This window comes from Periophthalmus magnuspinnatus, chromosome 5 (genome assembly GCF_009829125.3).
Source record: "Periophthalmus magnuspinnatus isolate fPerMag1 chromosome 5, fPerMag1.2.pri, whole genome shotgun sequence".
Taxonomy (NCBI): domain Eukaryota; kingdom Metazoa; phylum Chordata; class Actinopteri; order Gobiiformes; family Gobiidae; genus Periophthalmus; species Periophthalmus magnuspinnatus.
Genome location: NC_047130.1, coordinates 33,683,159 through 33,710,488, shown reverse-complemented (window position 1 = coordinate 33,710,488; position 27,330 = coordinate 33,683,159). Strand labels below are relative to the sequence as shown.

General features: G+C 41.8%; 1 protein-coding gene across 1 annotated transcript in view; it reads left to right on the top strand.

The window, feature by feature from the left end:
- The window catches only part of tafa3a (TAFA chemokine like family member 3a), a 154,433-nt gene that overhangs the window by 80,846 nt on the left and 46,257 nt on the right, over positions 1–27,330 (top strand). The window contains exon 2 of the mRNA XM_033966628.2: positions 9,798–9,910. Coding sequence (XP_033822519.1) covers positions 9,799–9,910 — 112 coding nt within the window. The 5' untranslated portion in view covers position 9,798. The remainder of the gene's footprint in view (positions 1–9,797; positions 9,911–27,330) is intronic.

The window sequence follows — 27,330 nt, the reverse complement described above, 5'->3', positions numbered from 1 at the left end:
CTTCTTTACCACAACGGACCGATACAGCGACCGCATCACTGCAGACGCTGCACCGATCCGCCTGTCAATCTCCCGCTCCATCCTTCCCTCACTCGTGAACAAGACCCCGAGATACTTGAACTCCTCCACTTGGGGCAGAGACTCACCACCCACCCGGAGAGAGCAAACCACCTTTTTCTGGTCGAGAACCATGGCCTCGGATTTGGAGGAGCTGATTCTCATCCCAGCCCCTTCACACTCGGCTGCAAACCGCCCCAGTGCCTGCTGCAGGTCCTGGCTCGAAGAAGCCATCAGGACAACATCATCCGCAAACAGCAGAGATGAAATCCTGTGGTTCCCAAACCAGGCCCCCTCCGGCCCCTGGGTGCGCCTAGAAATTCTGTCCATAAATATAATGAACAGAACCGGTGACAAAGGGCAGCCCTGGTGGAGTCCAACATGCACCGGGAACAGGTCTGACTTACTGCCGGCAATGCGAACACAGCTCCTGCTCCGGTCATACAGGGACCGGACAGCCCTTAGCAAAGAGCCCCGGACCCCATACTCCCAGAGCACCCCCCAAAGGGCACCACGAGGGACACGGTCGAATGCCTTCTCCAGATCCACAAAACACATGTGGACTGGTTGGGCATACTCCCATGAGCCCTCGAGGACCCGATGAAGAGTATAGAGCTGGTCCAGTGTTCCACGACCAGGACGAAAACCACACTGCTCCTCCTGAATCCGAGGTTCGACTATCGGTCGGATTCTCCTCTCCAGTACCCTGGAATAGACCTTATCGGGAAGGCTGAGGAGTGTGATTCCCCTGTAATTGGAACACACCCTCCGGTCCCCCTTCTTATACAGAGGGACCACCACCCCGGTCTGCCATTCCACAGGTACTGTCCCTGACCGCCACGCGATGTTGCAGAGACGTGTCAGCCAAGACAGCCTCATAACATCCAGAGACTTGAGGTACTCAGGACGGATCTCGTCCACCCCCGGAGCCTTGCCACCGAGGAGCTTGCCAACCACCTCAGTGACTTCAGCCAGGGTGATGGACGAGTCCGCATCTGGGTCCCCAGTTTCTGCTTCCTCCTCGGAAGACGTGACAGTGGGATTGAGGAGATCCTCAAAGTATTCCTTCCACCGCCCGACAACATCCCCAGTCGAGGTCAGCAGCTCTCCACCCGCACTGTATACAGTGTTGGTGAAGCACTGCTTCCCCCTCCTGAGGCGTCGGACGGTTTGCCAGAATCTCTTTGAGGCCGTCCGATAGTCCTTCTCCATGGCCTCTCCGAACTCCTCCCAACCCCGAGTTTTTGCCTCTGTGACTGCCCGAGCCGCGGCACGCTTGGCCCGCCGGTACTCATCAGCTGCCTCAGGAGTCCCACGAGCCAACAAGGCTCGATAGGACTCCTTCTTCAGCTTGACGGCATCCCTTACTTCCGGTGTCCACCACCGGGTTCGGGGATTGCCGCCGTGACAAGCACCACAGACCTTACGACCACAGCTACGAGCAGCCGCATCGACAATAGAGGTGGAGAACATGGCCCACTCGGAGTCCATGTCTCCAACCTCCCCCGGAATCAGGGAAAAGCTCTCCCGGAGGTGGGAGTTGAAGACCCCCCTGACAGAGGGCTCCGCCAGACGTTCCCAGCAGACCCTCACAATGCGCTTGGGTCTGCCAGGTCTGTCCGGCTTCCTCCTCCGCCAGTGGATCCAACTCGCCACCAGGTGGTGATCAGTTGACAGCTCAGCCCCTCTCTTCACCCGAGTGTCCAAGACACGCGGTCGGAGGTCAGATGACACGACAACAAAGTCGATCATCGACCTCCGACCTAGAGTGTCCTGGTGCCATGTGCACCGATGGACACCCTTGTGCTCGAACATGGTGTTTGTTATGGACAAGCTGTGACTAGCACAGAAGTCCAATAACAGAACACCGCTCGGGTTCAGATCGGGGAGGCCGTTCCTCCCAATCACGCCCCTCCAAGTGTCACTGTCGTTACCCACATGGGCGTTGAAGTCCCCCAGGAGAACAACGGAGTCCCCGGTTGGTGCACTGTCTAGTACCCCTCCCAGGGACTCCAAGAAGGCCGGGTACTCTGCACTGCTGTTTGGCCCGTAGGCCGACACAACAGTGAGAAACCTGTCCCCGACCCGAAGGCGCAGGGACGCGACCCTCTCGTTCACCGGCGTGAACCCCAACACGCAGCGGCTGAGCTGTGGGGCAATGAGCAAGCCCACACCAGCTCGCCGCCACTCCCCGCGGGCAACGCCAGAGAAATGGAAAGTCCAACCCCTCTCAAGAAGTTGGGTTCCAGAGCCCGAGCTGTGCGTGGAGGTGAGGCCGACTATATCTAGCCGGTAACACAAGCTCAGGCTCCTTCCCCCCCCAGCGAGGTGACGTTCCACGTCCCCAGAGCTAGTCTCCATGTCCGGAAATCCGGTCGTCGAGGTCCCCGCCTTCGACTGCCGCCCGGATCACTTTGCACCCGCCCCGCATGGCTCCTCCCGCAGGTGGTGGGTCCACGGGAGGACGGCCCCACGTCGTTCCTTCGGGCTGGGCCCGACCGGGCCCCGTGGGGAAAGGCCCGGCCACCAGGCGCTCGCTGGCGAGCACCCACCCCAGGCCTGGCTCCAGGGTGGGGCCCCGGTAACGCCAGTCCGGGCGACGTAACTGGCCTTGTTCTTTGTCTGTTCATGTGAGGCTTCTGAACCGCTCTTAGTCAGACCCGTCTCCCAGGACCTGTTTGCCATGGGTGACCCTACCAGGGGCATGAAGCCCCCGACAACATAGCTCCCAGGATCATTCGGGTGCTCAAACCCCTCCACCACGTTAAGGTGGCGGTTCGGGGAGGGGTTGTTATTGCCAGGATGTTATCTTCTGAAAACACTGTATGTATATGCCAGGATGTTATTTTCTGAAAACACTGTATGTAAACCTATTTTATTTCACTGTTATTCTGAGCCAATCATCTCTTGCTCACACTGAGCTCTGAAATGCACAGTTCAATACATAAACAATGTCTTCACTAAATAAAGTAATTTTAAGACCGATGTTAAGGTTGCACAGGTTAGTGAGCTGTGTGTAGCTCATATGGACAAATAATTTAAATTGACACTGTAGCTACTTCCAATTTAATCTGCAAACTAAATATGTATATTTGCCCGTAGCGTGTAGAAATCAGCATTAACCTATACCAAAATAGATTTTCCCTGATCGGGCCATGTTGTGATGAGCCACCTGCTTTCCCTGTCACTTCCATCAGTTGAAATTATTTTCCTGTTAGCCCGCTCCATCAGACCACCTGAACACTGCGAGGCTGGAAGGACTGCTACAGTTATAAATGAAGAATACGAGTTGGCATGGGTCAGACTATTTCATTTTTACTTGTACTGTAGGCAAAGGTCATTACATTTCTATCGAGATGAAGTTGTGTTTATACTGTTGGAATTTGCAGGTTCTGTTTTGGTTAGAAACAAAAGTGATATTCCCACTGCCCCATGTGATCACCCTGGTTCAGTTGCCCTAGCAATGTTGAAGAAAGGATGGGTCTAATGAAGGGGATACATTTTTCTATAGGGGCCATAACTAGGGGTGGATGATGTGCCTTCTAAAATCTTCAAGAAGTAACTAAAGCTATCTGAAGGTTCACTGTTATTGGTTATACCTACCTGACACTCACTCAGACCATGATAGGCTCATCAATAGGAGGAGTGGGTGGGGAAAGTGTCCATAGAGCTGCATTAAAGAAAAAAGCAGGGAATCACAATATGGTGATCTTACAAAAAAGCAGATTGTGACAAGGTCACTATTCGATCACCATATCAAACAGTCATAGCCATAACCTTGGCTTGCAGTCCTGACAGGTGCTCCAATACCTCACTGCATCAAAGATAATGAAGTATAAATGTATCTATCAGTGTAGAAACTCAGTGCATTCGGTTAGTGTGTGCACATCTGATGCCGAGTACACATTACACTCAGTGTCTCTGCTGGTCAGTCTTTCACAGCCTCTTGTTAAGAGCAGGAAAATATTAACAAAAAGAATGTGATGTTTTGCTGAATATCCTCCCACTAACAATAATATATTTTTGCAATCCCTTTGAAATGTTCTAAAATAACCTTGTAATTGTCTAGAGGTTCAAGTATAAAATTGTGATGTACAAGGAAGTTTATGTAATGCTTACTTTGGTAAAGTTTATAAGAAAATCTCCTGCTAAGATAGTGTGCCACGTCTTGACTGTGAGTACAAAGATAGTCACGGCTAAACATCTTGCTTCATGCTAGCTGTGCCAGATAACACTAGCACTGATCTCTGCGCATGAATCCAAGCATTCGACTAATTTGCGTGGTTCCACAGGAACAAATTTAAAGCAGATGTCATTTGCTTTCACGTTCATTACATAAGAAGAAGCCTGCTCTGTTTGACTGAACAAGAGACCCTGATTGCATCGTTTGTTGTGTCTCTCTAGGCCTCTCGAATGGAGATGAGAAGTATTAGTGCACAAGAAACATTTGGAAGTACAAGATAATCAACCCACATACTCTCACCCGAGGTAGCAGCAGAGCCAGTTTAAAGGGATCTAATTACATTTAAAGTAAAGTAATCTGGTTACTAGGTGGGGAATGTTGTGGACAAAATTACAATTCTAGATGAAAAGTAATCCATTTGCAAAGCCCGGTGAGTTTTGAAATACAGAAAAAAGTTTATTCTTTGTTACAGCAGAACAGGGCCCAGGCCTGTTCTGGACACAAAGTGGCAGCCTCCCGGCCCCCGTTTCTCTCCTACTCCGTCTAAGTTCCCCTTCCTTCCCCGAGAATCAGAGTCCTGACTATTTATACCAGAATGACAAAGCTACATACATTTCAAAGCAGAGTGACTTTTGTTTCACACCCACGAGATAATAAAATTTTACACTTAGACAGGTAGCACAACATAGAGTTTCCTGTGGGATGGAGACTCTTCTCCTGTTCTTTTGATTGGCTTTGTTCCCATATTTGCTGTGCTTATGTGTTGGCTGATGAGTTTGTAGTTGTCTATGAATATGTGAATGCAGTTGGTGATTTTCATTTGCATGTTGTTCAGTCTTATTGTACATAGTCACTACTGCCATATGCAGCTCTTTCTGCATTTCTTGTTTCATTATTTTCTTTCTGTTTAGCTGTTCGTATGCATGTGTAGCATGTTGTTTCAGTTCAGTTAGGCGAGCAGCATTCCAGCCAATGCAGGTTTTCTTCACAGCTAAAGAAATATCTTTTTTTAGACCATTGATGAAGTAGTTACGTAAATGTTGTAACGGCAGGTACAGGAGCGGACCAAGGAATGCATACTCGGGGCAATTTTACAGTGTTTATTAACAGTTTGTGAAATAATATGAGTCAATAGTTCATTAAACACACGGGCGCCGAACCAGGCGTGCGGAGTGTTGAGCAGAAACGGGGAACACCAGGACCAGACGAAGACAGGATCGGACTCAGGAACAGAGCAAGCCAAGTGGGGGTAGTCCGGAGCAGACACGGAGACAGCCAGGGCCGGAGCGAGACAGGACCGGAGACGAGACCAGGGGGAACCGGGCAGGAGTAATCCAGAGAGCGAGGACCAGGGCAGGAGACGAGAAGCAGGCCGGAGACCAAGACAGGACAGGAGGCGAAGACGAGGGGTGGACTGTACCGGAGCTAGAGTGCAGGGTCAGGAGCAGGAGCGAGTGAGGGAGCAGAAATCTGGGAAACAGCTAAATCCAGTAAGACACGAGTAGGCAGGTAACGGGATACAAACTTGAGCTGGAACATTCACGTTTACACGCGGACGGTCTGGCTCCGAGTGTCATCTGCCGAGCCCTCATATACTCGACAGCAGGTGGTGATGATTGTGCTAATGCGCTCCAGGTGCGCACGGGAGGAGCAGGAACTCCGCCCAGCTCCGGATTCAGACAGGTAGGGGAGGGGGAGAGAACACAAAAGGACAGGAAATGCAGGCATCATGACACATAAATATGTTTCCCAAACATCAGGAGTCACACCTAAGTGATCAGGTCTTGCAAATCCACTGCATGTGTTCACTTCTGTTAAACGTGTGAGAAACTCTTCAGGGTCCTCAGTGTCTCTTTGCCAGATTGGATTTTGTCAGTATCAATAGAGGCAGTAAAAAGGCTTTTGTGATAGCTGTGCAGATGTAGTTCACAGCTTCTTTAAACAAAGTACTGGAGTCATGTTTCCAATCAACATCTCAGTTCAGTGTTGATCAGCTATTTTTTGGCATTCAGTAGGTTTCATTTTCAGGATCAGCACTCTCCTTAGTTCGCTCATAGCAGGTTTGAAATCTTGATAAAAAGTGTCAAGTTCTTTAGCAAAAATCTGACCTGATGCTGTAGGATTGGGCAGATGTTGATAGGCTGCAGATATTTCAGAAGAAATCCAAGAACGGAAAACTAATGTTGGACCAGAGACTTCAAAAACTGGCATAGTGTACATTGTGTCTTCTTCAGCACAGTGGTGCAGTCTGTAAGCTCAGGGGTAATAGCCTTGTTGTGATGGAGGTGGTGGAGTCTTGAGTTGTGAGAAGTTTCCCTCTGTATCCGCACAAGTCCATTATTGTCCTGTGTTGTAGAGTTATTTGGTGAAGGATCGGACAGACAGGTTGGATGGGGGTTGTTCAGATCTGGGTCAAACTTCAGTCAACTGTTGAGGCAAAGAGTTCTACGAATGGGGTGGGTTCAGTTCACACATTTCAGTTGCATCTTCAAAGAGAAAAGGCTTGTGGATTGTTTTTCTGATTTTGACTTCAGCTTCATTTTTAACATTTAAACATTCCTTTTTAATGTTTTCTATTTTTTTTTTCTATCAAAAATGTTACTTCTCTGATTTCGACTTCAATTTCACATAATTTGTTTTCCAATGCATGAACTTTTTTTTTTTTACTGAATAGTCCAAATTCTGAAGACCTCCTATCTTCATTTTTTCTTCTAATAAAATCAACAATGGGGCCTTCTGGAGGGGAATACTCTCTTGAAGTTTTGCTCCCCATTTTAGATGTTTTAGCATTTGTAACTTCCAATAGCTTAGTTTCAGTGGCTTAAAAGAATGAGTGGTCTGTCAACTATATCCCAAAAGTGAGGAAATCAGGAGTGGGGGAGGGCCATTGGTGTTAGGATTGCAGCATGTTGTTAGGGCAGCATGGTGGTACACACATGAGATTTTGGAGCCAAAAACATTGAAAAAGTCCAATCAAATAATTTAAATATGGGAATATGGGAAGCTTTTGTAAGATGAATCAAAAATGGTATAGGATCAGAACTATGGCCGTTGGGTTTGTTTAGAGAATGTGAATTCCAATTAAGCATTTTGCATTTCCAAAATATATTGTCCTTTGATTTACCAGTCTTTGTAGATGAAGATTTCCTTTTCAAATTAAATAAAGTTTGTATTGCAAAAGTTCACGAAGGAAAACTTGTTCGAATGCAGTGGTGGCGATCCAGGACAGAAACCAATGTCCATCCATGTTCTTCTTTGATAAGATAAGATATGCCTTTATTAGTCCCACAGTGGGGAAATTCCAGTATTGCACCGCACAGTTAAAGAACAGAAGGAAAATGGTACATGCAATAAAACAAGATAATAGATAAATACTTTAAAAAAATTTAAAAAATATATACTTAAAATTAAACTAAAAATAGACTCTAATATAACATCTTCGTAAAGTGACTTGAGTATTGCACATAGGTATGGATGAATGACACATGTTCAGTGTTAACAGTGAAAGCTCCGTGCATTAGGACAGAAAACAAAAGGAAGACAAAATTCCATCTTCACTGTGTTCTGGAGGACCACTCGTGGATCCCCCTTCGGACACCATTATTGTTGTTGTGGAAAAAATTCTATATTTCTATAGTTCTACATGATAAGCAATCCATTTCCGGGCCCAGTGAATTTTAAAATACAAAAAAGGTTTATTCTTTGTTAAAGCAGATACAGACAGGACAGGGCCCAGGCCTGTCCTGAACACAGACTGGCAGTCTCCCGGCCATTGTCCCCCAGTCCCCTTATTTCGTTGCCTACTCCAAAGCTACATACATTTCAAAGCATTGTGACTTTTGTTTCACACACATGAGACAATGAAATTTCACACTTAGACAGGTAGAACAAAAATGAGTTTCCTGTGGGATGGAGACAGAGCCTTCACACATTAAAGTCTGGTCTGGGTCTGACAGACTGACACAGATCAAATGCATTTAAACACATATGATAAAAAAATATTTTCTTCACAATATGAATATACTTAAATTTCTCTCACAGGAATCTATCTTCAGATCACAATTCCTATTTTATTACAATTCACTGTGTATTTTTCAGTGACCTTTAAGGGGCAAAATCAAGTCATCTGTTCTTCCCTGACTGGGATCAGTTAAAACCAGGTGTCACTGATGAGGAGGTCAAGCAGTAGAAGAAGTTAGTGGGAAAATTGTCTGTGTTTGAGCATACAGAGAAATGTGGAATCCTGTGATGATATGACCAAAATAGCATCACAGGAATTAGATCACGACTCAATTATATTTCACCCTGCCCTACTGGTTACTGTGAATGATAACATACTATATACAGATTTGTGGACACTGAAGCACCACTCCTCCACCTTCACAGCTTTCAAGAGCACATACACAGGCAAGAAAAGGATTAAAAAAAATAAAAAAAAAACAACTTACAGAGCTACAAATAAAACTGCTTATGCGCAGACAACACTATTAATGCTGATACATCCCATGTTGTTTGTTTGTTTTTGTTTTGTTTTTTTGGTTGTTTATGTACGAAAGGACAAAAACAAATTCTTCTCCACAATCACATGATGCTCAATAAATATCTCATGCTACTTCCTCCTACTTCATTGTGGACTTGAAGTTATTTATTTTATCTTTTGTAAAATGTTATATGATTGATTCTTTCAATTCTTAACAACATAAATAAATACATAAATGCAGTGAATTGTAAAAGAGAGTTTTGTCTTTGTGTGCTTGTAGTGTGCTGTACCAGCCATTCCCAAAGTCTGCTGTGCCACGCAGCCATATGAAGATAACACAGGGCCATTTTAATAATATTTTTACACTACATGTAAAAAAAAAAGTCACGTTTTCGTTTTCTCCTTAAATTGATATGTTAAAACACATTTCCTGTGGGATTAATACAAAATTAAAGAAATATAAACAAATTAACAAATCTTATGTAAAGTTAATTCAAAACTCTATTTTCTTTCTTGCTTGTTGTATGGACAACCTTTGGTGTCCCCTCTGCAATGCTACTTTGGCCTTCAGTCGGGAAACACTGCACTATGCAATTAAATTCCACACATTCTCGCTATTGGTTTTGACAGCAAAATATTGAAGTGGATTTTGTGATAAAATTGTGATATGCAATTTTCTGACCTTGACTTTCAAGGATACATCTAGCTCAATGTATTTGACTTACATGAATAGTGAATGTAAGTCCCCCCCCCCCCCCCCCCCCCCCCCCCCCCCCCCCCCACACACACACATATTTATTTATTTGTATTTGTATTTTTTTCTTTTTTTTTAGTAGTGTCTGGTCAGCATTTGAAGAAATGGTACACACCCAGAACAAAAGCTAAAAAAAACATGGAAATATAGTACATCAGCATGTACTATGTACTTGCTCAGGGACATCAATATAGTCAATGTCAATATTGTCCCTGCTTGGTTGCTGTAGTTATGTCTGATGATGTTTCTGAAATTCAGAAATAGGCCTACTGCACATTGCAGTTCAATACTAAAAGTGTCTTGTGATTATGTTTGCCTTTCAGAATGCAGGAGAGAGACCTACAGAGTATGTGCAGAAGGGCGCTGCTGGTAGCTGTCTGTATGGTATCTCTGTGGGGGCAAATGGCCAGTGTCACATCTCACAGAAGCCATGTTGGTAAGTCACTATCTAAATGTATCAGTGGCATTCAAACTTAGTCTTCAGTCTTTAGTTTACACCTAATACCACTTTTGTAATCTGTATTACTTTCCCCTGTAATGGGATCAATTAAGTAGCCTATTATCTATCTACAGTATCTTCTACAGCTAATCCTTCATACCTCAGCTGTTGTCTATTTGTAACAGTACAATTAGCACTGTTTGGCCTGATTATATGCAGCAGAGCACCAGAGAAAAAGACGTTGTATGGTCAAGGGAAAATAAACTAAACATTCTTGTGGGCAATGCACTTTGTATTGTATATGTATTGTATAGGTCATGGTTGTGGAATATTTAAAAAGGGGTATAAATATTTTAAATTTGTCTCCAGCAAACTCCATTGTTCTACTACAGCAAAAACACGTTCCTATGGAAGAGTGGCCAATTATTTCATTGGGACTTAAGTGGTCTCCTATTCTTTACATACAAGCAGAGATAGAAAAAAATATATATTTACAGTGTTAGTGCTGTAATGGTTGATTAAGTATCTGCTTCCCCTTCATTAGAAGCATGTGGGTGCTTTCATCATACATAACACTAATTAAAATGCAGTGTGTGGCTATTAAGCTGTGTTCTTGTACTTGTCACAACAAACTAGTCCCACAACATGACAATAAACACTGCGAGCAGGGTTTGAACTGCTGACTGCAATATCAGAAAAAAATAATAAACCTTTCAATATCTCTTTGTTCTTTACTTAAACCCTCAAAGTGAGACACTGCAGACACCAATTTTCAATTTCACTTGACAATATTTGGACAGTTTTACAGAAAGATTTGTTCATATCTAACTCCTAAGTTATTTTCTTTATTTATTTTATTTTAAAAAGAAGAAAGATAACAAGGGGAAATTAGATTTTTATGTTAGCGTAATAACTACTGTACTTTTAATAAGATCCTCTCCTACAGATCTCCTCTGTAACATGTTTAGGGTTTTTGATCCTATTCAACTACATTGTCTTGTCTTAATGTGATGGTATGTGGAAAATCAACCACATGATCCTATGGAAACTGAAAATTAAATTAATGGAAATAGATATATTTTGTGCCATATATTTATGCAATTTTAGAACCAAAGGAATAACATTTCCATGGAAACACGCAGGCCTCCTCCAGGCCCTTCTTTTTGTGGAGATGCAGTCCTGCTCACAGGGAGGACTCATGTTTCTCTGTTTTTCAGTATCATAAAAACACTCATAATGAGGGGAAAAAAAAAACAGCTTTTATTTTAGTCCTTTTTTTTGGCAAAAAGACATACCATGGCTTTAATAGATTATTTGTAATGTACTTGAAAATAATATATTCACCCATACAAGAATACACACAACTCACAACAATTTACTCTATGACTATAAGTCACATTTTTTTTATAGTTTGTCTGGGGGTGAGACTTATAGTCAGATGCGGCTTGTATGTGAAAAGTGAAGAATTTGACATCTTCATTATTGTCACACTGACAACTGCGCAAGGGCACTATAAGCTTGTGTATCAGTATGGAAGCCACGTGGAAATGGCACTTCATCTACTTCTGGAGCTGCGCTTCATCTACTTCCGAAGGTGGAGTTGCTTAGAAGGGACACCAAGGATGAAGAATTAAATGGATTTAGTTATTTGGACTGAGACTGAGAGTAAACTTGTTAGCTTGTTTTTTATGCTCGAGAGCCTGAAGCTGGGCGGAGATTCGGACTCCTACCATGCACACTGCAATCAAGATGCACCTGGGGAGGACAAAGAGATCAAGGACCTGACACTCCAGTGCCAGATCGTCTGCGTATCCTCAGTGGTACTGCTCTGCTTGGCTCAGTCTCGTTTTTGCATTCATGCCTTTTGCACTCATTTGGATATCTTTGTTCCTTACCAGATCCCGCTCCCTGAACCAAACCACACCTCCGTGTCTGACCCAGCTCTCCATGATCAGTACGAACCTCTCACCCTCCATCTCAGTTCACCTCAACCGGTACAGACTTCCTCATCTCTGACCCCGCTGCCCACAACCCGCTTGATGACTACTGCACACAACCCCACTCTCAACTATCTGCTCTGTCAATCTTCATTTGCATAATATTATCTGTAAATAAACATTGTTAAACTGCTCACCCGAGTTCTGATTCTTTGGTCCCCCTGTCATTTGGTACGATAGAACGATCTGGCTAACATAGACCAATCAGACTTAAACGTTACATCAGGCGTTTTCGCATCACGGAGTCATCATTGGGCAACACTAACAAACTATCCGAACCCTGCGTGAATGTAACCGCACCCTGACCCAGCAAGTTACTCAGCTCTCCAACCAGGTCTCCGCCCTGCTCACTCTCCTGCCTTCAGCTTCCACAGCCACTTATCTCCAGGGCAACCGTGGCGTGGTGCACTCTGGAATCGAGAGGCACCGATCTGGACCCTTATTCAGGTCAGCCCAGCTTGTGTCGGGGGCTTTCTTTTTCAATGCTCCTTCATGTTTTAACAACGTCCAGCCTGTTTTACTTTAGACACTGCAAAGATATGGTAAATGTGCGGATTATTGAGGGGGAGAGCACTCCAGTGGGCAGAGGCAAAATTTTCTAACATTGCGTTAAAAACCAGGGGTGTCAAACACATTTTCACCGAGGGCCACATCAGCAAAATGGCTGCTCTCAAAGGGCCAGATGTAAATAAATCTTACTAATTTTTCAACTTGTTAATTAACTGTTTCTATATTTATTACTTATTCAAGTTACAAATATTGCATATGCATTTGCCTAAATGTAAAACTATGGCTGTGTAACTGTGTATCTCCTGATAAATTGAGATTTTAAGACCATCAAACCTTTTAATTTACCCTGTCGAGGGCCACATAAAATGATGTGGAGGGCTGAATTTGGCCCGCGGGCCTTGACTTTGACACATGTGCGTTAGACCATGTGACTTTTGATGGATTCGTGGGTTAGTTTAAACTAGTCTTCGATCACCCACACTATCAAGCTGACGCCTTTCTCTGCCTATTAAGTTTGGTTCAAGGTTCCTGATCTGTGGCAGATTACACCATCGAGTTTTGGACACTAGCGGCGGGGGTGGATTGGACTGAGCGTATTAAAGGCGGCCTTTTTGAAAGGAATAAGTGACAAATTAAAGGATGAAATGGTTTCACGAGACGACCCACCTGACCTAAAATCTTTGACCACATCGACAATCGCCTGCAGAGTTGCCTGGGTCATGAACCGTCCTGCCCTTCCTTCGCATGTCGACCTATGCTCAGCGACACCCCCACCAGAGGAGCCAATTCAGCTGGGTGGAGCACATATGACTGCAGAGGAGTGTCTGTGACGCCATCAGGCTGGTGAGTGCCTGTATTGTGGGAGGCATGGTGATTTCCTTGCAACTTGCCCGCTTGAGCCAAAAGGAGGCGCCCATCAGTTATACTGGGAGTCCTACTGGTGGGTCAGCAACACATCCCAGAGAAGAAACATAATAGATTTCAGCTCGACGCTACCTTGTGCTTTCGAACTGTTAACCTACCAGTATTGGCCCTCATTGACTCTGGAGTGGAGGAGGACTTTCTAGATCAGATGGCCGAACAGTCTGGGGTAGGGTTGGAGCCACTGAAGCAACGACTCACAGCCCTAGCTTTTAATGGGAGGCTACCGGACAGGGTAACACATAATACCGAGCCTGTTACCTTAGTCTTGTTCGATAATCACCATGAAACCAGGGGGTTCTATGTCATTTCTGCTCCCACTACGCCACTCATTCTGGGTCACTCCCGGCTGGTAACTCACAACCCCATAATTGACTGGGTTAAGGGAAAGGTGTCGGAGTGGAGTCTCTTTTGCCATACGAACTGCCTACAATCTACCCTGCCTCGAGCAGGGGGCCCAACTCGCTCACCAGTTGCCCTCTGGACAAACTGGATTTCTCTTTTCCGTGCCGAACGCATGTCATGATCTACGGGATGTTTTTAGTAAAAGTCGGGTGCGGTCTCTTCCTCCCCACAGACCATATGACCATGCTATCGTCCTCCTGCCCAGCGCTCCCTTGCCCTCCAGTCATCTATATAATCTCTCCAAACCCGATTGGGAGACTATGGAACAATATATCTGGAACTCTCTTGCTGCTGGCATCATCCGCCCATCCTCCTTACCCTTAGGAGCTGGAATCTTCTTCCTCGCCAAGAAGGACAAAACATTACGGCCATGTATAGACTTTAGGGGCCTCAACAATATCACAGTTAAAAACAAATATCCATTGCCACTCATTGATTCCGTTTTCACGCCACTTCACGAAGTGACCATCTCTACCAAGCTAGACCTCAGGAACGCTTATCATCTGGTCTGCATAAGGGAAGGGGATGAACGCAAAACCACATTTAAAACTCCTCTGGGACATTTCGAGTACTTAGTGATGCCCTTTGGGTTAACCAATGCTTCAGCCATCTTCCAAGCTTTAATCAACGACGTGCTATGGGATTTTCTCAATCATTTTGGACGATATTCTAATCTTTTCTAAGACCCCACGGGAACACCAGCACCACGTGCGCCTGGTCTTCTAGAGGCTCCTGGAGAAGCTATATGTGAAGGCGGAGAAGAGTGAGTTCTATGTGGACAAGGTCAGTTTTCTGGGGTTTATTGTGGTCTGTGGAAAGCCAACCCTGAAAAAAATTAAGGAGGTAACATTATCTGTAAATAAACATTGTTAAACTGTTCACCCGAGTTCTGAATCTTTGGTCTTCCTGTCAGTCATTACGACAATGGTTTAGTTATCTGATTAATTGCTAATATCTTACATTAACATACTAGACACATATCCATAGTTTATGCTTCATGTAGCTAAAAAAATATTTGTTATGTAACGGTTGATTATACATGTTACAGTTCACTTATTTGACCTCTAGATGGTGCTGGTGGGTTTGAAATACCTGTAAGAAAATGTACTTAACTTGTCAACAATCGTTCTTTTATAGATTTCATATTTAATTTCCTCTTATATATTTCCCCTTCATTTATAAGACCATAAAGGTAATAATTTTTCATTTGGAACAATATTGGTCAATTTATGTTCCTACCCTCACCTATGGTCATGAGCTGTGAGTAATGACCGAAGGACGAGATTGATAAAAGGGGCCGAAATGGGCTTCCTCCGCAGGGTGGCTGGGCACAGCCTTAGAGATATGGTAAGAGCTCAGTCACACAGGAGGATCTAGGAGTAGAGCCGCTGGACTTACACATCGAGAGGAGTCAGCTGAGGTGGCTCGGGCATCTGCTCAGGATGCCTCCTGGACGCCTCCCGAGGTAGGTGTTCAGGAAGCACTGGAAGGAGGCCCCGGTGAAGACCCAGGACACGCTGGAGGGACTAAGCGGAAGAAAATTGATGGATGGAACAATATTGTAAATGTTTAGTTTAAGGTCACGAAAACTACATCCTGTTTTCCGTTTCAGCCTTTTATGCTAATGTAAAGTCTTACCCGACAGAGCACTATTTAAGAAACAATTGAAAAGTAAAATATAAAGTTTTCGGTTCACCGGTCTGTTTCCTAGCAGGTCAAAGTGGTATGTATATTTTCCAGCCGTTCATATGCAGTTTTGTGTGCAATATGTAATATGAGCCTGAGCTTATGCTATATTTGATGTGTTTGCCAGTTCTACGGTGTGAACTGTGATGAAGAAGTATGACCACAGTAAACATCAGTGAGAAGAACTGTCTTGTCTCTTGTGTTTGTGGACAAGCCGGCATATGTTATGTTAGTGTAGTTATCTGATTAACTGTTAATATGTTACGTTAACAAACCAGACATGTATTCAGTTCACTGTCTATGCTTCATGTAGCTGAATAAATATAAATGTGTTACATTAGCGTGCTGTTGTGTTATTCAGCCTGTTGTTCTCTATTTTATCATTATAACCTGCCTTTAAAGATAAAATGTCTGTTCTTGGTCTCAGATTTAGTAAAATAAATTTTCCCAAAAAATGCGACTTAGAATTCAGTGTCACTTACATATATGTCTGTTTCTTCATTATTATCATTTTTTTTCACCGGTGTGACTTAAACTCCAGTGTGATGTACACACATGGACAAAATTGTTGGTCGCTTAATGAAAGAAAAGCTCACAATGGTCACAGAAATAACCTGAATCTGACAAAAGTAATAATACATAAAAATTCTATTAAATTTAACCAGTGAAAGTCTGTGGGTGCTTTCTCTCGAAAGAAGCCGAGTCCAGAAATAAGGTTCCACAGGTTTATTGAAGTGTTGAGTATGAACAGAAATTACTTTAGCTTACAGATCAGGTGTCTCATTCGTTAGACCCAATTGAGAGGACCTAGACCAGTTCAGTAAGAAACAAGGGGCTCTGAATCTAAAGATGCCCAACAAAGCCCCAAAGCCCCAGTAAAAGCCCCAGAATCGGGTGTGGCTGTCACTTTTATTAGATCTACTCCAATGGAGGTTCCACCCCTTCCTCGGACCGTCCACCCACCTGACGCAGTTTGGTACAACTCTAACTCCGGACCTAACTCTGACCATAGAAGGGAGTGAGACGGGATCTGAGCTCAATCTGGCATCTGGTTCCTCTCACAAAGGTCATCTTGACATTCACTTTCAAAACATTTCACAACATCCTTTGCACAGAGTACATCTTCTGGGAAGCAGGATGAAGTTAGCTTCCAGGAATTGTCAAAACACCCACAAGTCAACCATGCTTCAACAGAATTATTAAAAAAAAAATAGACTCATGAAACAGGCCTGGACAAAAATTATGTTACCCTTAGCTTAATATTTTGTTGCACAACCTTTTGAGGCAATCACTGCAATCATATGATTCCTGTAACAATCAATGAGACATCTGCACCATTCAACAGGTATTTTGGCCCACTCCTCATTTGGAAACTGCACTGGTTGTCTCAGGTTTGAAGGGTGCTTTTCCAGACGGCATGTTTCCGCTCCTTCTAAAGACGCTCAATAGGATTTAGGTCAGAGCTCATAGAACGCCACTTTAGAATAGTCCAATGTTTTCCTCTGAGCCATTCTTGAGTGTTTTTAGCTGTGTGTTTTGGGTCATTGTCCTGTTGCAAGACCCATGACCCTTGAGATTTCATTGTACCCTACACAGATTCAACACACCCTATGTCAGATGCAGCAAAGCAACCCCAGAACATAACAGAGCCTCATCCATGTTTCACAGTAGGAACAGTGTTCTTTTCTTGATATGCTTCATTTTTCCATCTGTGAACATAGAGCTGATGTGCCTTGGCAAAAACTTCCATTTTTTTTTTGTCTCATCTGTCCATATGACATTATCCCAGAAGTTTTGGGGCTTGTCAACATGTAGTTTGGCAAATTCCAATTAGTTTTTTTTAATTATTTCTTTTCAACAATGGGGTCCTCCTTGGTCGTCTCCCATTAAGTCCACTTTGGCTCAAACAACGACGGATGGTGCGATCTGACACTGTTGTTCCTTGAGCTTGAAGTTCACCTTTCATCTCTTTAGAAGATTTTCTGGGCTGTTTTGTTACTATTCGTATTATTCGTCTCTTTGATTTGTCATCAATTTTCCTCATGCAGCCACATCCAGGGAGGTTGGCTACAGTCCCATGGATCTTAAATTTCTGAATATTATGTGCAACTGTAGTCACAGGAACATGAAGCTGCTTGGAGCTGGTCTTATAACTTTACCTTTAACATGCTTTCCTTTAACAACTCTTTCCTTTGCTTCCTCTGGTCCATGTTGACACATGGGTTGTGGTGGTGGTGATTGGTGACACACCATGTCACCAATCACCACAGTGACTGTAGCCCTATAGCCACTGACTGATTACAAGACTAATTAGTGGCAACACCTTGGATTAACATGTCCCTTTGGTCACATTATTTTTACTCACATTGATTCAGTGTGGCTTTTCAGACACACTGAGTCAATGACCTAGTCATACTTGTATACAGACTATTATTTAAGTTATTGTATTTCTTATGGTATTATTTTACATCTTATGTGACAAGTGAAAGTGTTGTGAATGTAATTTACCAATTTAAATGTCATTCACTCTGGGATTTTTTTAAATTTTTATTAAAGATTTTTATTTTTATATGTTGCATTGGTAGATTGTCTGCCAACTTCATCATCGAGCTGCTGCCACAGGTTATCTGAAATAATTAAAAAAAAACATTGGAATTTTAGTTTTTGTCATCTACTCCAAATTAGTACATGTTAACAACAAAATAAATGCACAAATAAGCTGATAACACTGAACAACATGCCTGAAGTGGGTGACTGCTCTGATGAAGGTCCAGGCTGTGGCTCAGATGTTGTGTGGACAATTACTGCAGCATACTCCATTTTTAGTCAATTAATTGCCTCACTACACTTGGAGGAACTACAAAAAATGAGTGTTTTAAATCTAGGGTCTAGAAGTGTTGATAGGGTCAACACACTTAATGTTTTCAGATTTAAAGCAGTGTCTGTGACACAATGTCTAAGTTGGTCATGGAGATGTGTGGCTGCTTGTGTGTGTAAATGTAAAGAGTTACGCTCAAGTGCACAATATAGCATTTTAATCATGGGGATGACCTTTTATCTCTCCTCTCCTCAGGGAACTCCACTGTGGCCTGATGAAAAGGGGCCAGCACAAGAAGTGCTTCCTTTAAGATGTCAAACTGATCAGCCATAAGTGTAGTTAAGTCTGTTTTAAGAGATACCCACACTGGTTCTTTCTCATCATGTAGTCGTGACAGCATCTGGTATGTGCTGTTCAAACATGTTGGTACCTCTTTGAAAAGTTTCAGGGCGGGCTGTCCCATCTGTTGCTGCACTTGAGCAAGCTTTTCTTTGGTTGTGGTGCTGATACGATTTGTCTAGATTTGTGTTTAATGAATGAAAGTTCAGGGATTTGATCGCATGATTTCTGAACTATTAAATTTAGTTTGTGTGCAATGCAAACTGAATGCTGAATTTGGCGAATTCTTGTTGCTGCAATCATATTAGGTGCTGTGTCGGTCACAAGACACATTACCTTATTTGTTATGGCCCAGTCATCCATTATGCCCCTTTTGAATTGAGCCAAATTGTCAGCAGTGTGACTTTGTGGTAAGTGTTTCACTCCCAACACAGATGTACACGACTGCATATTGTCATTAATGTAGTGACAGGTAAGAGACAAGTAAGCCTCCATGTTCAAAGAGGTCCACATGTCAGCTGTTGTACTCACTGCCACAGCTTGCTGTACTTCCATTTTCACTCGTTCGAGTTCTTCTGCATGTTTTTGTGCAACATTTCTTTGACAGTCTGAAAATGAAACAAAATCAAATCAATATACAGTGCTTAACACATTTATTAGAACACTTGTTTAGCAAGAAAACATCCAGCATTATGAAGTTCTCTGCATTTTGCCATTTTGAAATTCACAGTTTGTATAACCAACTGTGAGGTGACAGACTGAACAGAAATTATTCAGGCATGATATTTGAAAATTTTCAAATATTCTTTTTTTTCTATGTAGGATGTTAATAACTGTACGTTGCAAAAAAAATAAAATAAAAAAAAATAAATAAATCAGAGCACTAGTTTTATTTTAGCATTAAAAATGTCATGTCAGTTCAGTAATATGCACATACTAATGGATTTCAGAAACATAAAAACTTTGATGATCACAAGTGCTGTTTACCTATGGTAAACCTTGAATCAGGTGAAGATCTAATAAATTTGTTATGTACTGTACTTCAGTTAAATGTTATATGATGAGTAACATCAGCTACATTTTCTAGACAAATCTTTCTGGTTGGCAAAATGTATGATGGTTCAAGATGGTGAATGAGCTCCCTGAACCCCTCATTCTCCACAATGCTGAGGGGTTGGCACTCCTTTATAATAAAATTCAGGACTGTCTGGTCTAAAGCAGTCTTCCTAGATGCTTGATGTTCAAAAATAATAAAACATATTAATATAGCAACGATGAGGAAGCTGTTCAATGTCTGTATACCTGTGTTCATTCTGGGTGTATTTGGCACTTCCTCATTTTCATGCTTTGCTCTGTAATGCCTGAGCATTGAGGAGGTGCTTTTATTGATTTATGATAGTTCTGTTGAACAGATGCGGCATTTAACCTGCATTAAATTAAATAAATAACTTATACTGAGAGTCACATTGCTCTGTGTTTTTTTTTTTTTTTTTTTTTTTTTATTCTGATAGATCAAGTGGAAACAAGGAAATGCTGTTACCTTTTTTTTTGCTGTTAAAAGATCAAAATGATCCCACACAGCGGAATGTTTTCTTCTCGGGCTTTCTCTCGGGCTCCATTTTGTTGATGTAGAAGGGAAAGTATTTTTTAATCTTTGGACAGGTAAGTTTCTTCTTTTCACAGTGATTCATCCCGTTGAAAGATGCAGATGCAGTACCTTTTAAACACAGTTTGGCGTGTCAGAGACGAGCGAAACAGTAGCAGTATCAGTCACGTGACTTTTTCTTAAAGCGACGCAGCGCATCGATACAGGGCTTCGCTCTATAAGCTCGACACATGTGCCATGTTGCTGGACCCATCACTAGTTAAATTTCATATAATTTTTATTTATTATTACTTTTGTCAGATTCAATTTATTTCTGTGAACATTGTGAGTTTTTCTTTCATTAACCGACGGGTACCAACATGTGTATAGTCCGGAAAATATGGTACTATGTATTTTCCCAGATTTCTCACCAAGCCGTCCAAGAGCTGATATAATTAGTCAAGCCTCATGCTTTTATGCCTACGAAGACATGGAGTACCTAATATGTATGTTACACTCTTCACCATTGCAACAGTAATGCAACAAAAGACAGAGCCAGTACAGTAAGCCTCTCCACTTCAGTGTGTGGTAGTGTGTCTGTATGCAGGGGACAAGACCTTTCAAAGCAATTTGTCAGTAATGGGGAGATGGGCTGATCCCTGGGCGTAACTGCAGAAGCTGTGACTACACATTGAAATAACGAGGCTCATTGCACTTGAGGACAAACAGCCCACCATGCTGCAGGGACAGCCGTTCAACATGGCACAAACAACAGGAGGCTTTGGGGCTTCAATCAGACACATAGTAGTATTATGGGGGAATACCTGGAATGGTAAGATCTGTGTCTTGTCTAGTATGTTTTGGAACCTTCACAACAGTTCTGTGAGTTTTAGATATGGTACTAGGCCAATGCATTACAATGCATCAACAGTGCAAAAACATTTACAGTTTGCTCACTGCAACACAAAGTGTTTCATTGCCATTTATGTGTCAATCTTTATCATTACCTTCCATATTCCACTGAAGTTTGAACTTTTTTCATAGGCAGAATGAATAGTTTTATATGGGGTTTTTTTTATGTCATTGGTACTTACAAATTTTAAGTAAAGTCAGTTTTCAAAAACTCAAAATTCAAATTTGAAACTGGAAACATGTTCTTAACCCACAAATCAAAACAAAAGTATAAAAACAGTCCTACGAGTTGCTTGGTATTAAATAGCCTATCTTGTTGTCTACTTTATGTCAATACATTTTGGTGCTGGGCATTATAAAGATGAACATCAAATTATGGCAATCTGCTGCCAAATCATGATTCAAACACAGACACTTTCCCTCACTCACTCCTCTTGGTCAGTCTCTGTCATGCTCTGAGTGAGTGACAGGTGGATTTAACCAATCACAGTGTGAGCTTTTAGAAGAAGCAGGTGACTTTAGTTTCCGCTTACTCTCTTACCAACCCTAAGTGCACATAAAATGTGATCAAATTGGTTGGTTGATTGATAAAATCATTTGAGTTTACTGTAGCTGTCAGCTGATACATGCTATGGTCTCAAGGCTGCTGCAACACTTTCTCTTTTGAACACTTGTTTGGTGACTAACACGTTGAATAAACTGTTTCATCTGAAGCCTTACACGTCTGTCCTTGTATTTTGCATTTGTCTTGTGGATCGTGATCTATTTAGGAAGCAAAGGGACTAGAGGTGGGCTGCGGTGAGCTTTTCTGACACCAAGGTAATCACGCTGCCTGTCCCTGGGTGCTTGGGTCAAGTCAAGGTGGGTCTAATAAACAAACCTCTATAGTGCTTGTGTTTATTGAAGTGGGGGAGACTTGAGCCTTTCAGAATCGCCTGGAAAGTAAGCATTCACCGCATAGCATATAGCCCACCTTAATAAGACCACTGCGTCCCCCAGAGCTCCATCTACATTCATTAGGCTGCCATGAAAGAGTGTAGAGGGACTGGGAGGCTATGGAGGAGAGCGATAACAAGTACCTTTCGGCTAGTACAATTTGTTTTGATCCAGTCGATAGGATTTAGACGGACAGTGCCAGAGGGTCAAATGGGAGCCTTATTACACAGCTATTTATATACTTTGTTACTTATCCTCGAAACCCTAACTCACCAGACCACCAATAGAAGCAGTAATCAAGGTTTTGAGTTTTGGGCCAGTGTTTGTGACGAGGAGCAGGGCAGCTGGAGAATGTGAGATTCAACATGGCAGAACCTCTCCACATGTGTTAAAAACATTTGGTCACTTGATCATACAGTTAGCTGTAAGTTCATGTTTGTTTTTCTGAGTAACAAACACAACCATAACAATCTGTGAAGGCTTTCTCTTTCATTTATTTATTGATTAGCCTATAATAAGAATTCTATATTGTTATGTGGTTATGAAATAAAGAAAAAGCAATCACAGAGTAATTACAGTCTCTCAGTTTAGATAAACTATAGACTAAATGCCCTTGTTTACTCTGAACTTAAGTGTTTTGCTTTTTTTTTTTTTTTTTTTTTTTTACAATATTTCAGACTATAACTTATAAATAACTAAAACAATTCAAAACATGTAACTATATTCCCAATATAGTAGATTTGAAAGGAGTTAATATGATAGTAACAAACTTTGTCAATTTAAATAGTGTTTTTAATATTGTGATTTAAATTGCAAATGCTATTTTTCAACCCTACAGGAGAGGATCTCGGGTACAGATTTAAATATGATACATTAAGGGGCATGGTGGTAAGATATCTCCACAAATTGGGACAAAATGGCTTTGGAACTTAAGTTAAAACTGGATTTAAATCAAGTTTCTCCTTTATATTCACATGCTCACGAGGGGCTGTGCTGCCTTATTAATGAGATGAAACTGTGCAGTGGCTCTCATTAGAATTCAGTGGAATATTTCCATATTTGCTTATGGAAGAGACTTTTTTGCAGACTCTGATGCGCCCAACAACTGATTCTTTTCATGCTAAAGGGAATTTTTAGATTACATGCAAATTGGCTCAAAACTTTTTTCTCTTCAATCAATTTTCATAGTAAAAACAAAGTTGCCCTTTGCAAAAATACATAGAATTGCTAAACCTGTTATGTGAAAGTTAACTAGAGTGAACATGAACATATGGCATTTTTACAAACTCTTAACCACCATGTCATTGTTATTTTTGTCAGAAACTCCTTACAATCCTCTCATTCCAGTGTCAGTGTCAAAGCTGGGGTACATGCATAGTAAGTCACAAAAACAAACTGTAACATATATAAAAAAGTATGCAAAAAAGTTATACAGTATAATGAGAAATAAATTCAGAGGGATTTTACAGTAAATAGCTCAAGTAAAAGTGACATTGAAGACTATGACATGAGCACATGAAAAATACTCCCTATTAATGAAAAACCTATAAAAGAAAAACAGGTATTCTTATTTAGCCCAACTGGAAATCTTTGTAGACTGTGTATTAAAGAAAAATCCTATGCCAATGAAACTGAGTGTATTTTGTTATTTATTCTAGCTCACTGATTTTTTTCCCAGCTTTTCTGCGATGCAGCACTAGGGTGAATTATAGACTGAAGGCATGTGTGCACTGGGGCTTCAGAGGCCCACTCCAGAGTGCACAGTGAGTTTGCAGTAGGTCAGAGTGGAGGCCTTGCCCAGGGTTAGCAGGAACCAGGGAGCAGGAGGTCAGGCAGGTCCTGGTGAGGTGAGCGTTTGTGGGGCCAGAGCATCGCGGTGACATTTGGAGAGCAGGTGGATGGCCCGGTGGAGGTGGAGACGGAAGAGAGAGTGTGGAGGAAGATGGAGATGTGGCACTGCTGTGGGGATGATAGGGGTCAGCTCGCCCCATCTCCTGGTGGCAGCAGCAAGATTAGAAAACCACCAAATGTGGCGGGCTGTAGGCACTTGAATGACAGCTGTAGAGATGAGCCCTGAGTTGCTGCGTGTGGCCTTGGATCTATCCCTCTGTGGGCAACAGTGGAGACTACATGCCGGGAGAATATCAATTGTTTTATTCACTCAGAGCAAATCAAAGTTCACTCTGGAGCTTGTTATGCCCTGCAATTCTGTTATGTTGAGTGGTACTGTGAAAAGTTTTTAAACTGCAAACTTTAGTATAACTTCCACTGAGACAAATCTTTAAATAGAGTTTGGATAAAGAGACTACTTTGCATTTATATTGTGTACAATTGGTTTGAATGAAATTATCTTGTGGTGTCCAAGGTCTGTGTGTGTGTGTGTGTGTGTGTGTGTGTGTGTGTGTGTGTGTGTGTGTGGGTGTGTGTGTGTGCGTGCGGGTGTGTGTGTGTGTGTGTGTGTGTGTGTGTGCGTGCGTGCGTGCGTGTGGGAGTGTGGGTGTGTGTGAGTGTGTCAAACAAAGCATAAGAGCATAATGGATTAACTGCATCATAATATGTTATGTTCTTAAATGTTGATTTTAACTGTCTGTATATGTATATATTGTATGTAAGGTGACCTTGAGTGCCCAGAAAGGCGCCCTATAAATAAAATGTATTATTATTAGGCCCGAGCCTGGGACTCCGTCCCGGCGAGGGACTCATTAAAACCGCGTCCGAAACCCGGAAAATGGCAAAAATCAAGTAGTAAACACGCCCCGACATGGCAGTGAGTGGTGTCAAAAATTAGAACTCGACGAGCTCTAATTGTCACAAAAGACCCCGAGAAAAAATAACGAAAGACGACTCGATAGCGCCACCTCAAACTTTGATTTTCATGGGGCCAATGGGAGCCCGACTCGGAAAAAAGTCAACGTAAAAATCCGAAACTCACATCAAAAAATAGTACATGTTGGGACATGACAAAAATTATATTATGGCCCCGCCCTAAATTGTACAGGAAGTCGGCCATATTGGATCAAACCCAGGAATGACAAAAGTGCACACCCTCGCATTCAGGACATTTTCTCGCACAGTTTTCATCAGAAACACTTAAAATTTGGCCAAATCCCACTAAACCCATGTGTGATTAAAGATTATCAATTACATTTGATTATGACTTTGGGTGTGGTCAGGGTGAATTTTCAACAAAATCGCAAATTTTGGAATATTTCAAAAAAATATTTCTCTTTCACACATTTTTTGTTGGGAAAACGCTAATACAGCGTTTATGCACATTTGTGAGCTGAACGCAATGATATGCAAATCAAGGCATTCTCTCACAAAATGGCTCTCTAGTGCCCTCTTCAAATTTCATTTTGGTTTCACATTGGTGAAAAATTAATTATTTTGATGTTCAAAAAAATTAATGTTTCAAAATGACTCAATAGCGCCACCTCAAAATTTGAAAAACATTGCGGCAATGAGAGACCTTTTTCATCGTAGACAAATGAAATTTGGTACAAACATAGAACATGTCAAGACAAGTAAAAAATTATATTATGACCCCACCCTAAACCCTACAGGAAGTCAGCCATTGTGGGTGGAACCCCATTTTTTCAAAATTTTACCTCTCACATTTGGATTTTTTGCACCATGGATTTTTATTCAAGAAACTTGTAAATTTGTCAAAATGAACAAGACCCATGTGGGATTATAGGGAACTGTCTTGGAATTTTCTACATCATAAAATGTGGGTGTGGCCAGCCTTCAAAATAAAAAGCAATATTTTGAAGTGTTAAAGTGTGCATAACTCACACATGCAGCGTCCTATTTCCCGGCATTAATATACATTTTGTTTAAAATCTTGATCTACACAAAATGATATACAATTTACATATGTCAGCCCCCTTGAACCTTTGAATTGTACCCAAAAAATTACTTTGTCATAAACATTTGAAATTTGACAAGGACATTTGACTTGTCAAACTGAACAAAAAAGCCAATGAGAACATACCTCTGTCTGCAACTATGTTACCGTGGTAACATAATAAATGTGCGATTGAAATGAATGGGGTTCAGAGTACTGGTCTTTGTTGTAGACTAAATAGATGCTCTACACTCATCAAACTATGGCCTAAAATTCAAGATTGGCAAAAAATATAATGCAAAAAAAGTAATGTTTCAAAATGACTCAATAGCGCCACCTCAAAAATCAAAATATATTACGGCAATGAGAGACCTTTTTCATCGTAGAAGTCGGCCATTGGGGGCGGAACCCTATTTTGTCAAAAATATTTACTCTCACATTTGGATTTTTTGTGGCGTGGATTTTCTTTCAAGAAATTTGAAAAATGCTCAGAATTAACTAGACCCATGTGGGATTATAGGCTGCTCGCTTGGATTTTTTAAAGTTATAAAAGGTGGGTGTGGCCAGCCTGCAAAAAAAAAAGATGTTTTTTGAAGTTTTAAATGGCCCGCAACTCAAACATGCAGTTTCCTATTTTCTGGCATTAATATATATTTTGTTCAAAATCTTTTTGTTAATATAATTATATAAAATTTCATAGGTCAGATATTATATTGCTCCACAGCGCCCCCTTTAATTTTTAAATAGGACCAAAAAAATTACTTTTTCAAAATCATTTGAAATTCGGCATGGACATCTGGCTTCACAAACTGAACAAAAAAGCCAATGACAACATACCTCTATTTGCAACCATGTTGCCGTGGTAACATAATAAATGTGCCATTGAAATGAATGGGGTTCAGAGTACTGGTCTTTGTTGTAGACTAAATAGATGCTCTACACTCATCAAACTATGGCCTAAATTTCAAGGTTGGCTAAAAATGTCAAGTAAAAAAATTATATTATGACCCCACCCTAAACCCTACAGGAAGTCGGCCATTGTGGGCGGAACCCCATTTTTTCAAAATTTTACCTCTCACATTTGAATTTTTTGCGCTTCAGATTTTCATTCAAAAAATTTGCAAATTGGTCAAAATGAACTAGACCCATGTAGGATTATAAGCAACTCTTTTGGAATTTTCTAAGTAATAAAATGTGGGTGGGGCCAGCCTGCAAAAAAAAAGAAGTTTTTTGAAGTATTAAATGGCCTGTAACTAAAACATGCAGTGTCCTAATTCCCGGCATTAATATACGTTTTGTTCAAAATCTTAATCTGAGTGCATAGATATGCAATTCACATTTGTCAAATATTACATTGCTCCACAGCGCCCCCTTGAAATTTTAAAACGTAAAACGTACGTAAAAAAAAAATTACTTTGTCACAAACATTTGAAATTTGGCATGGACATCCCTATTCCGATA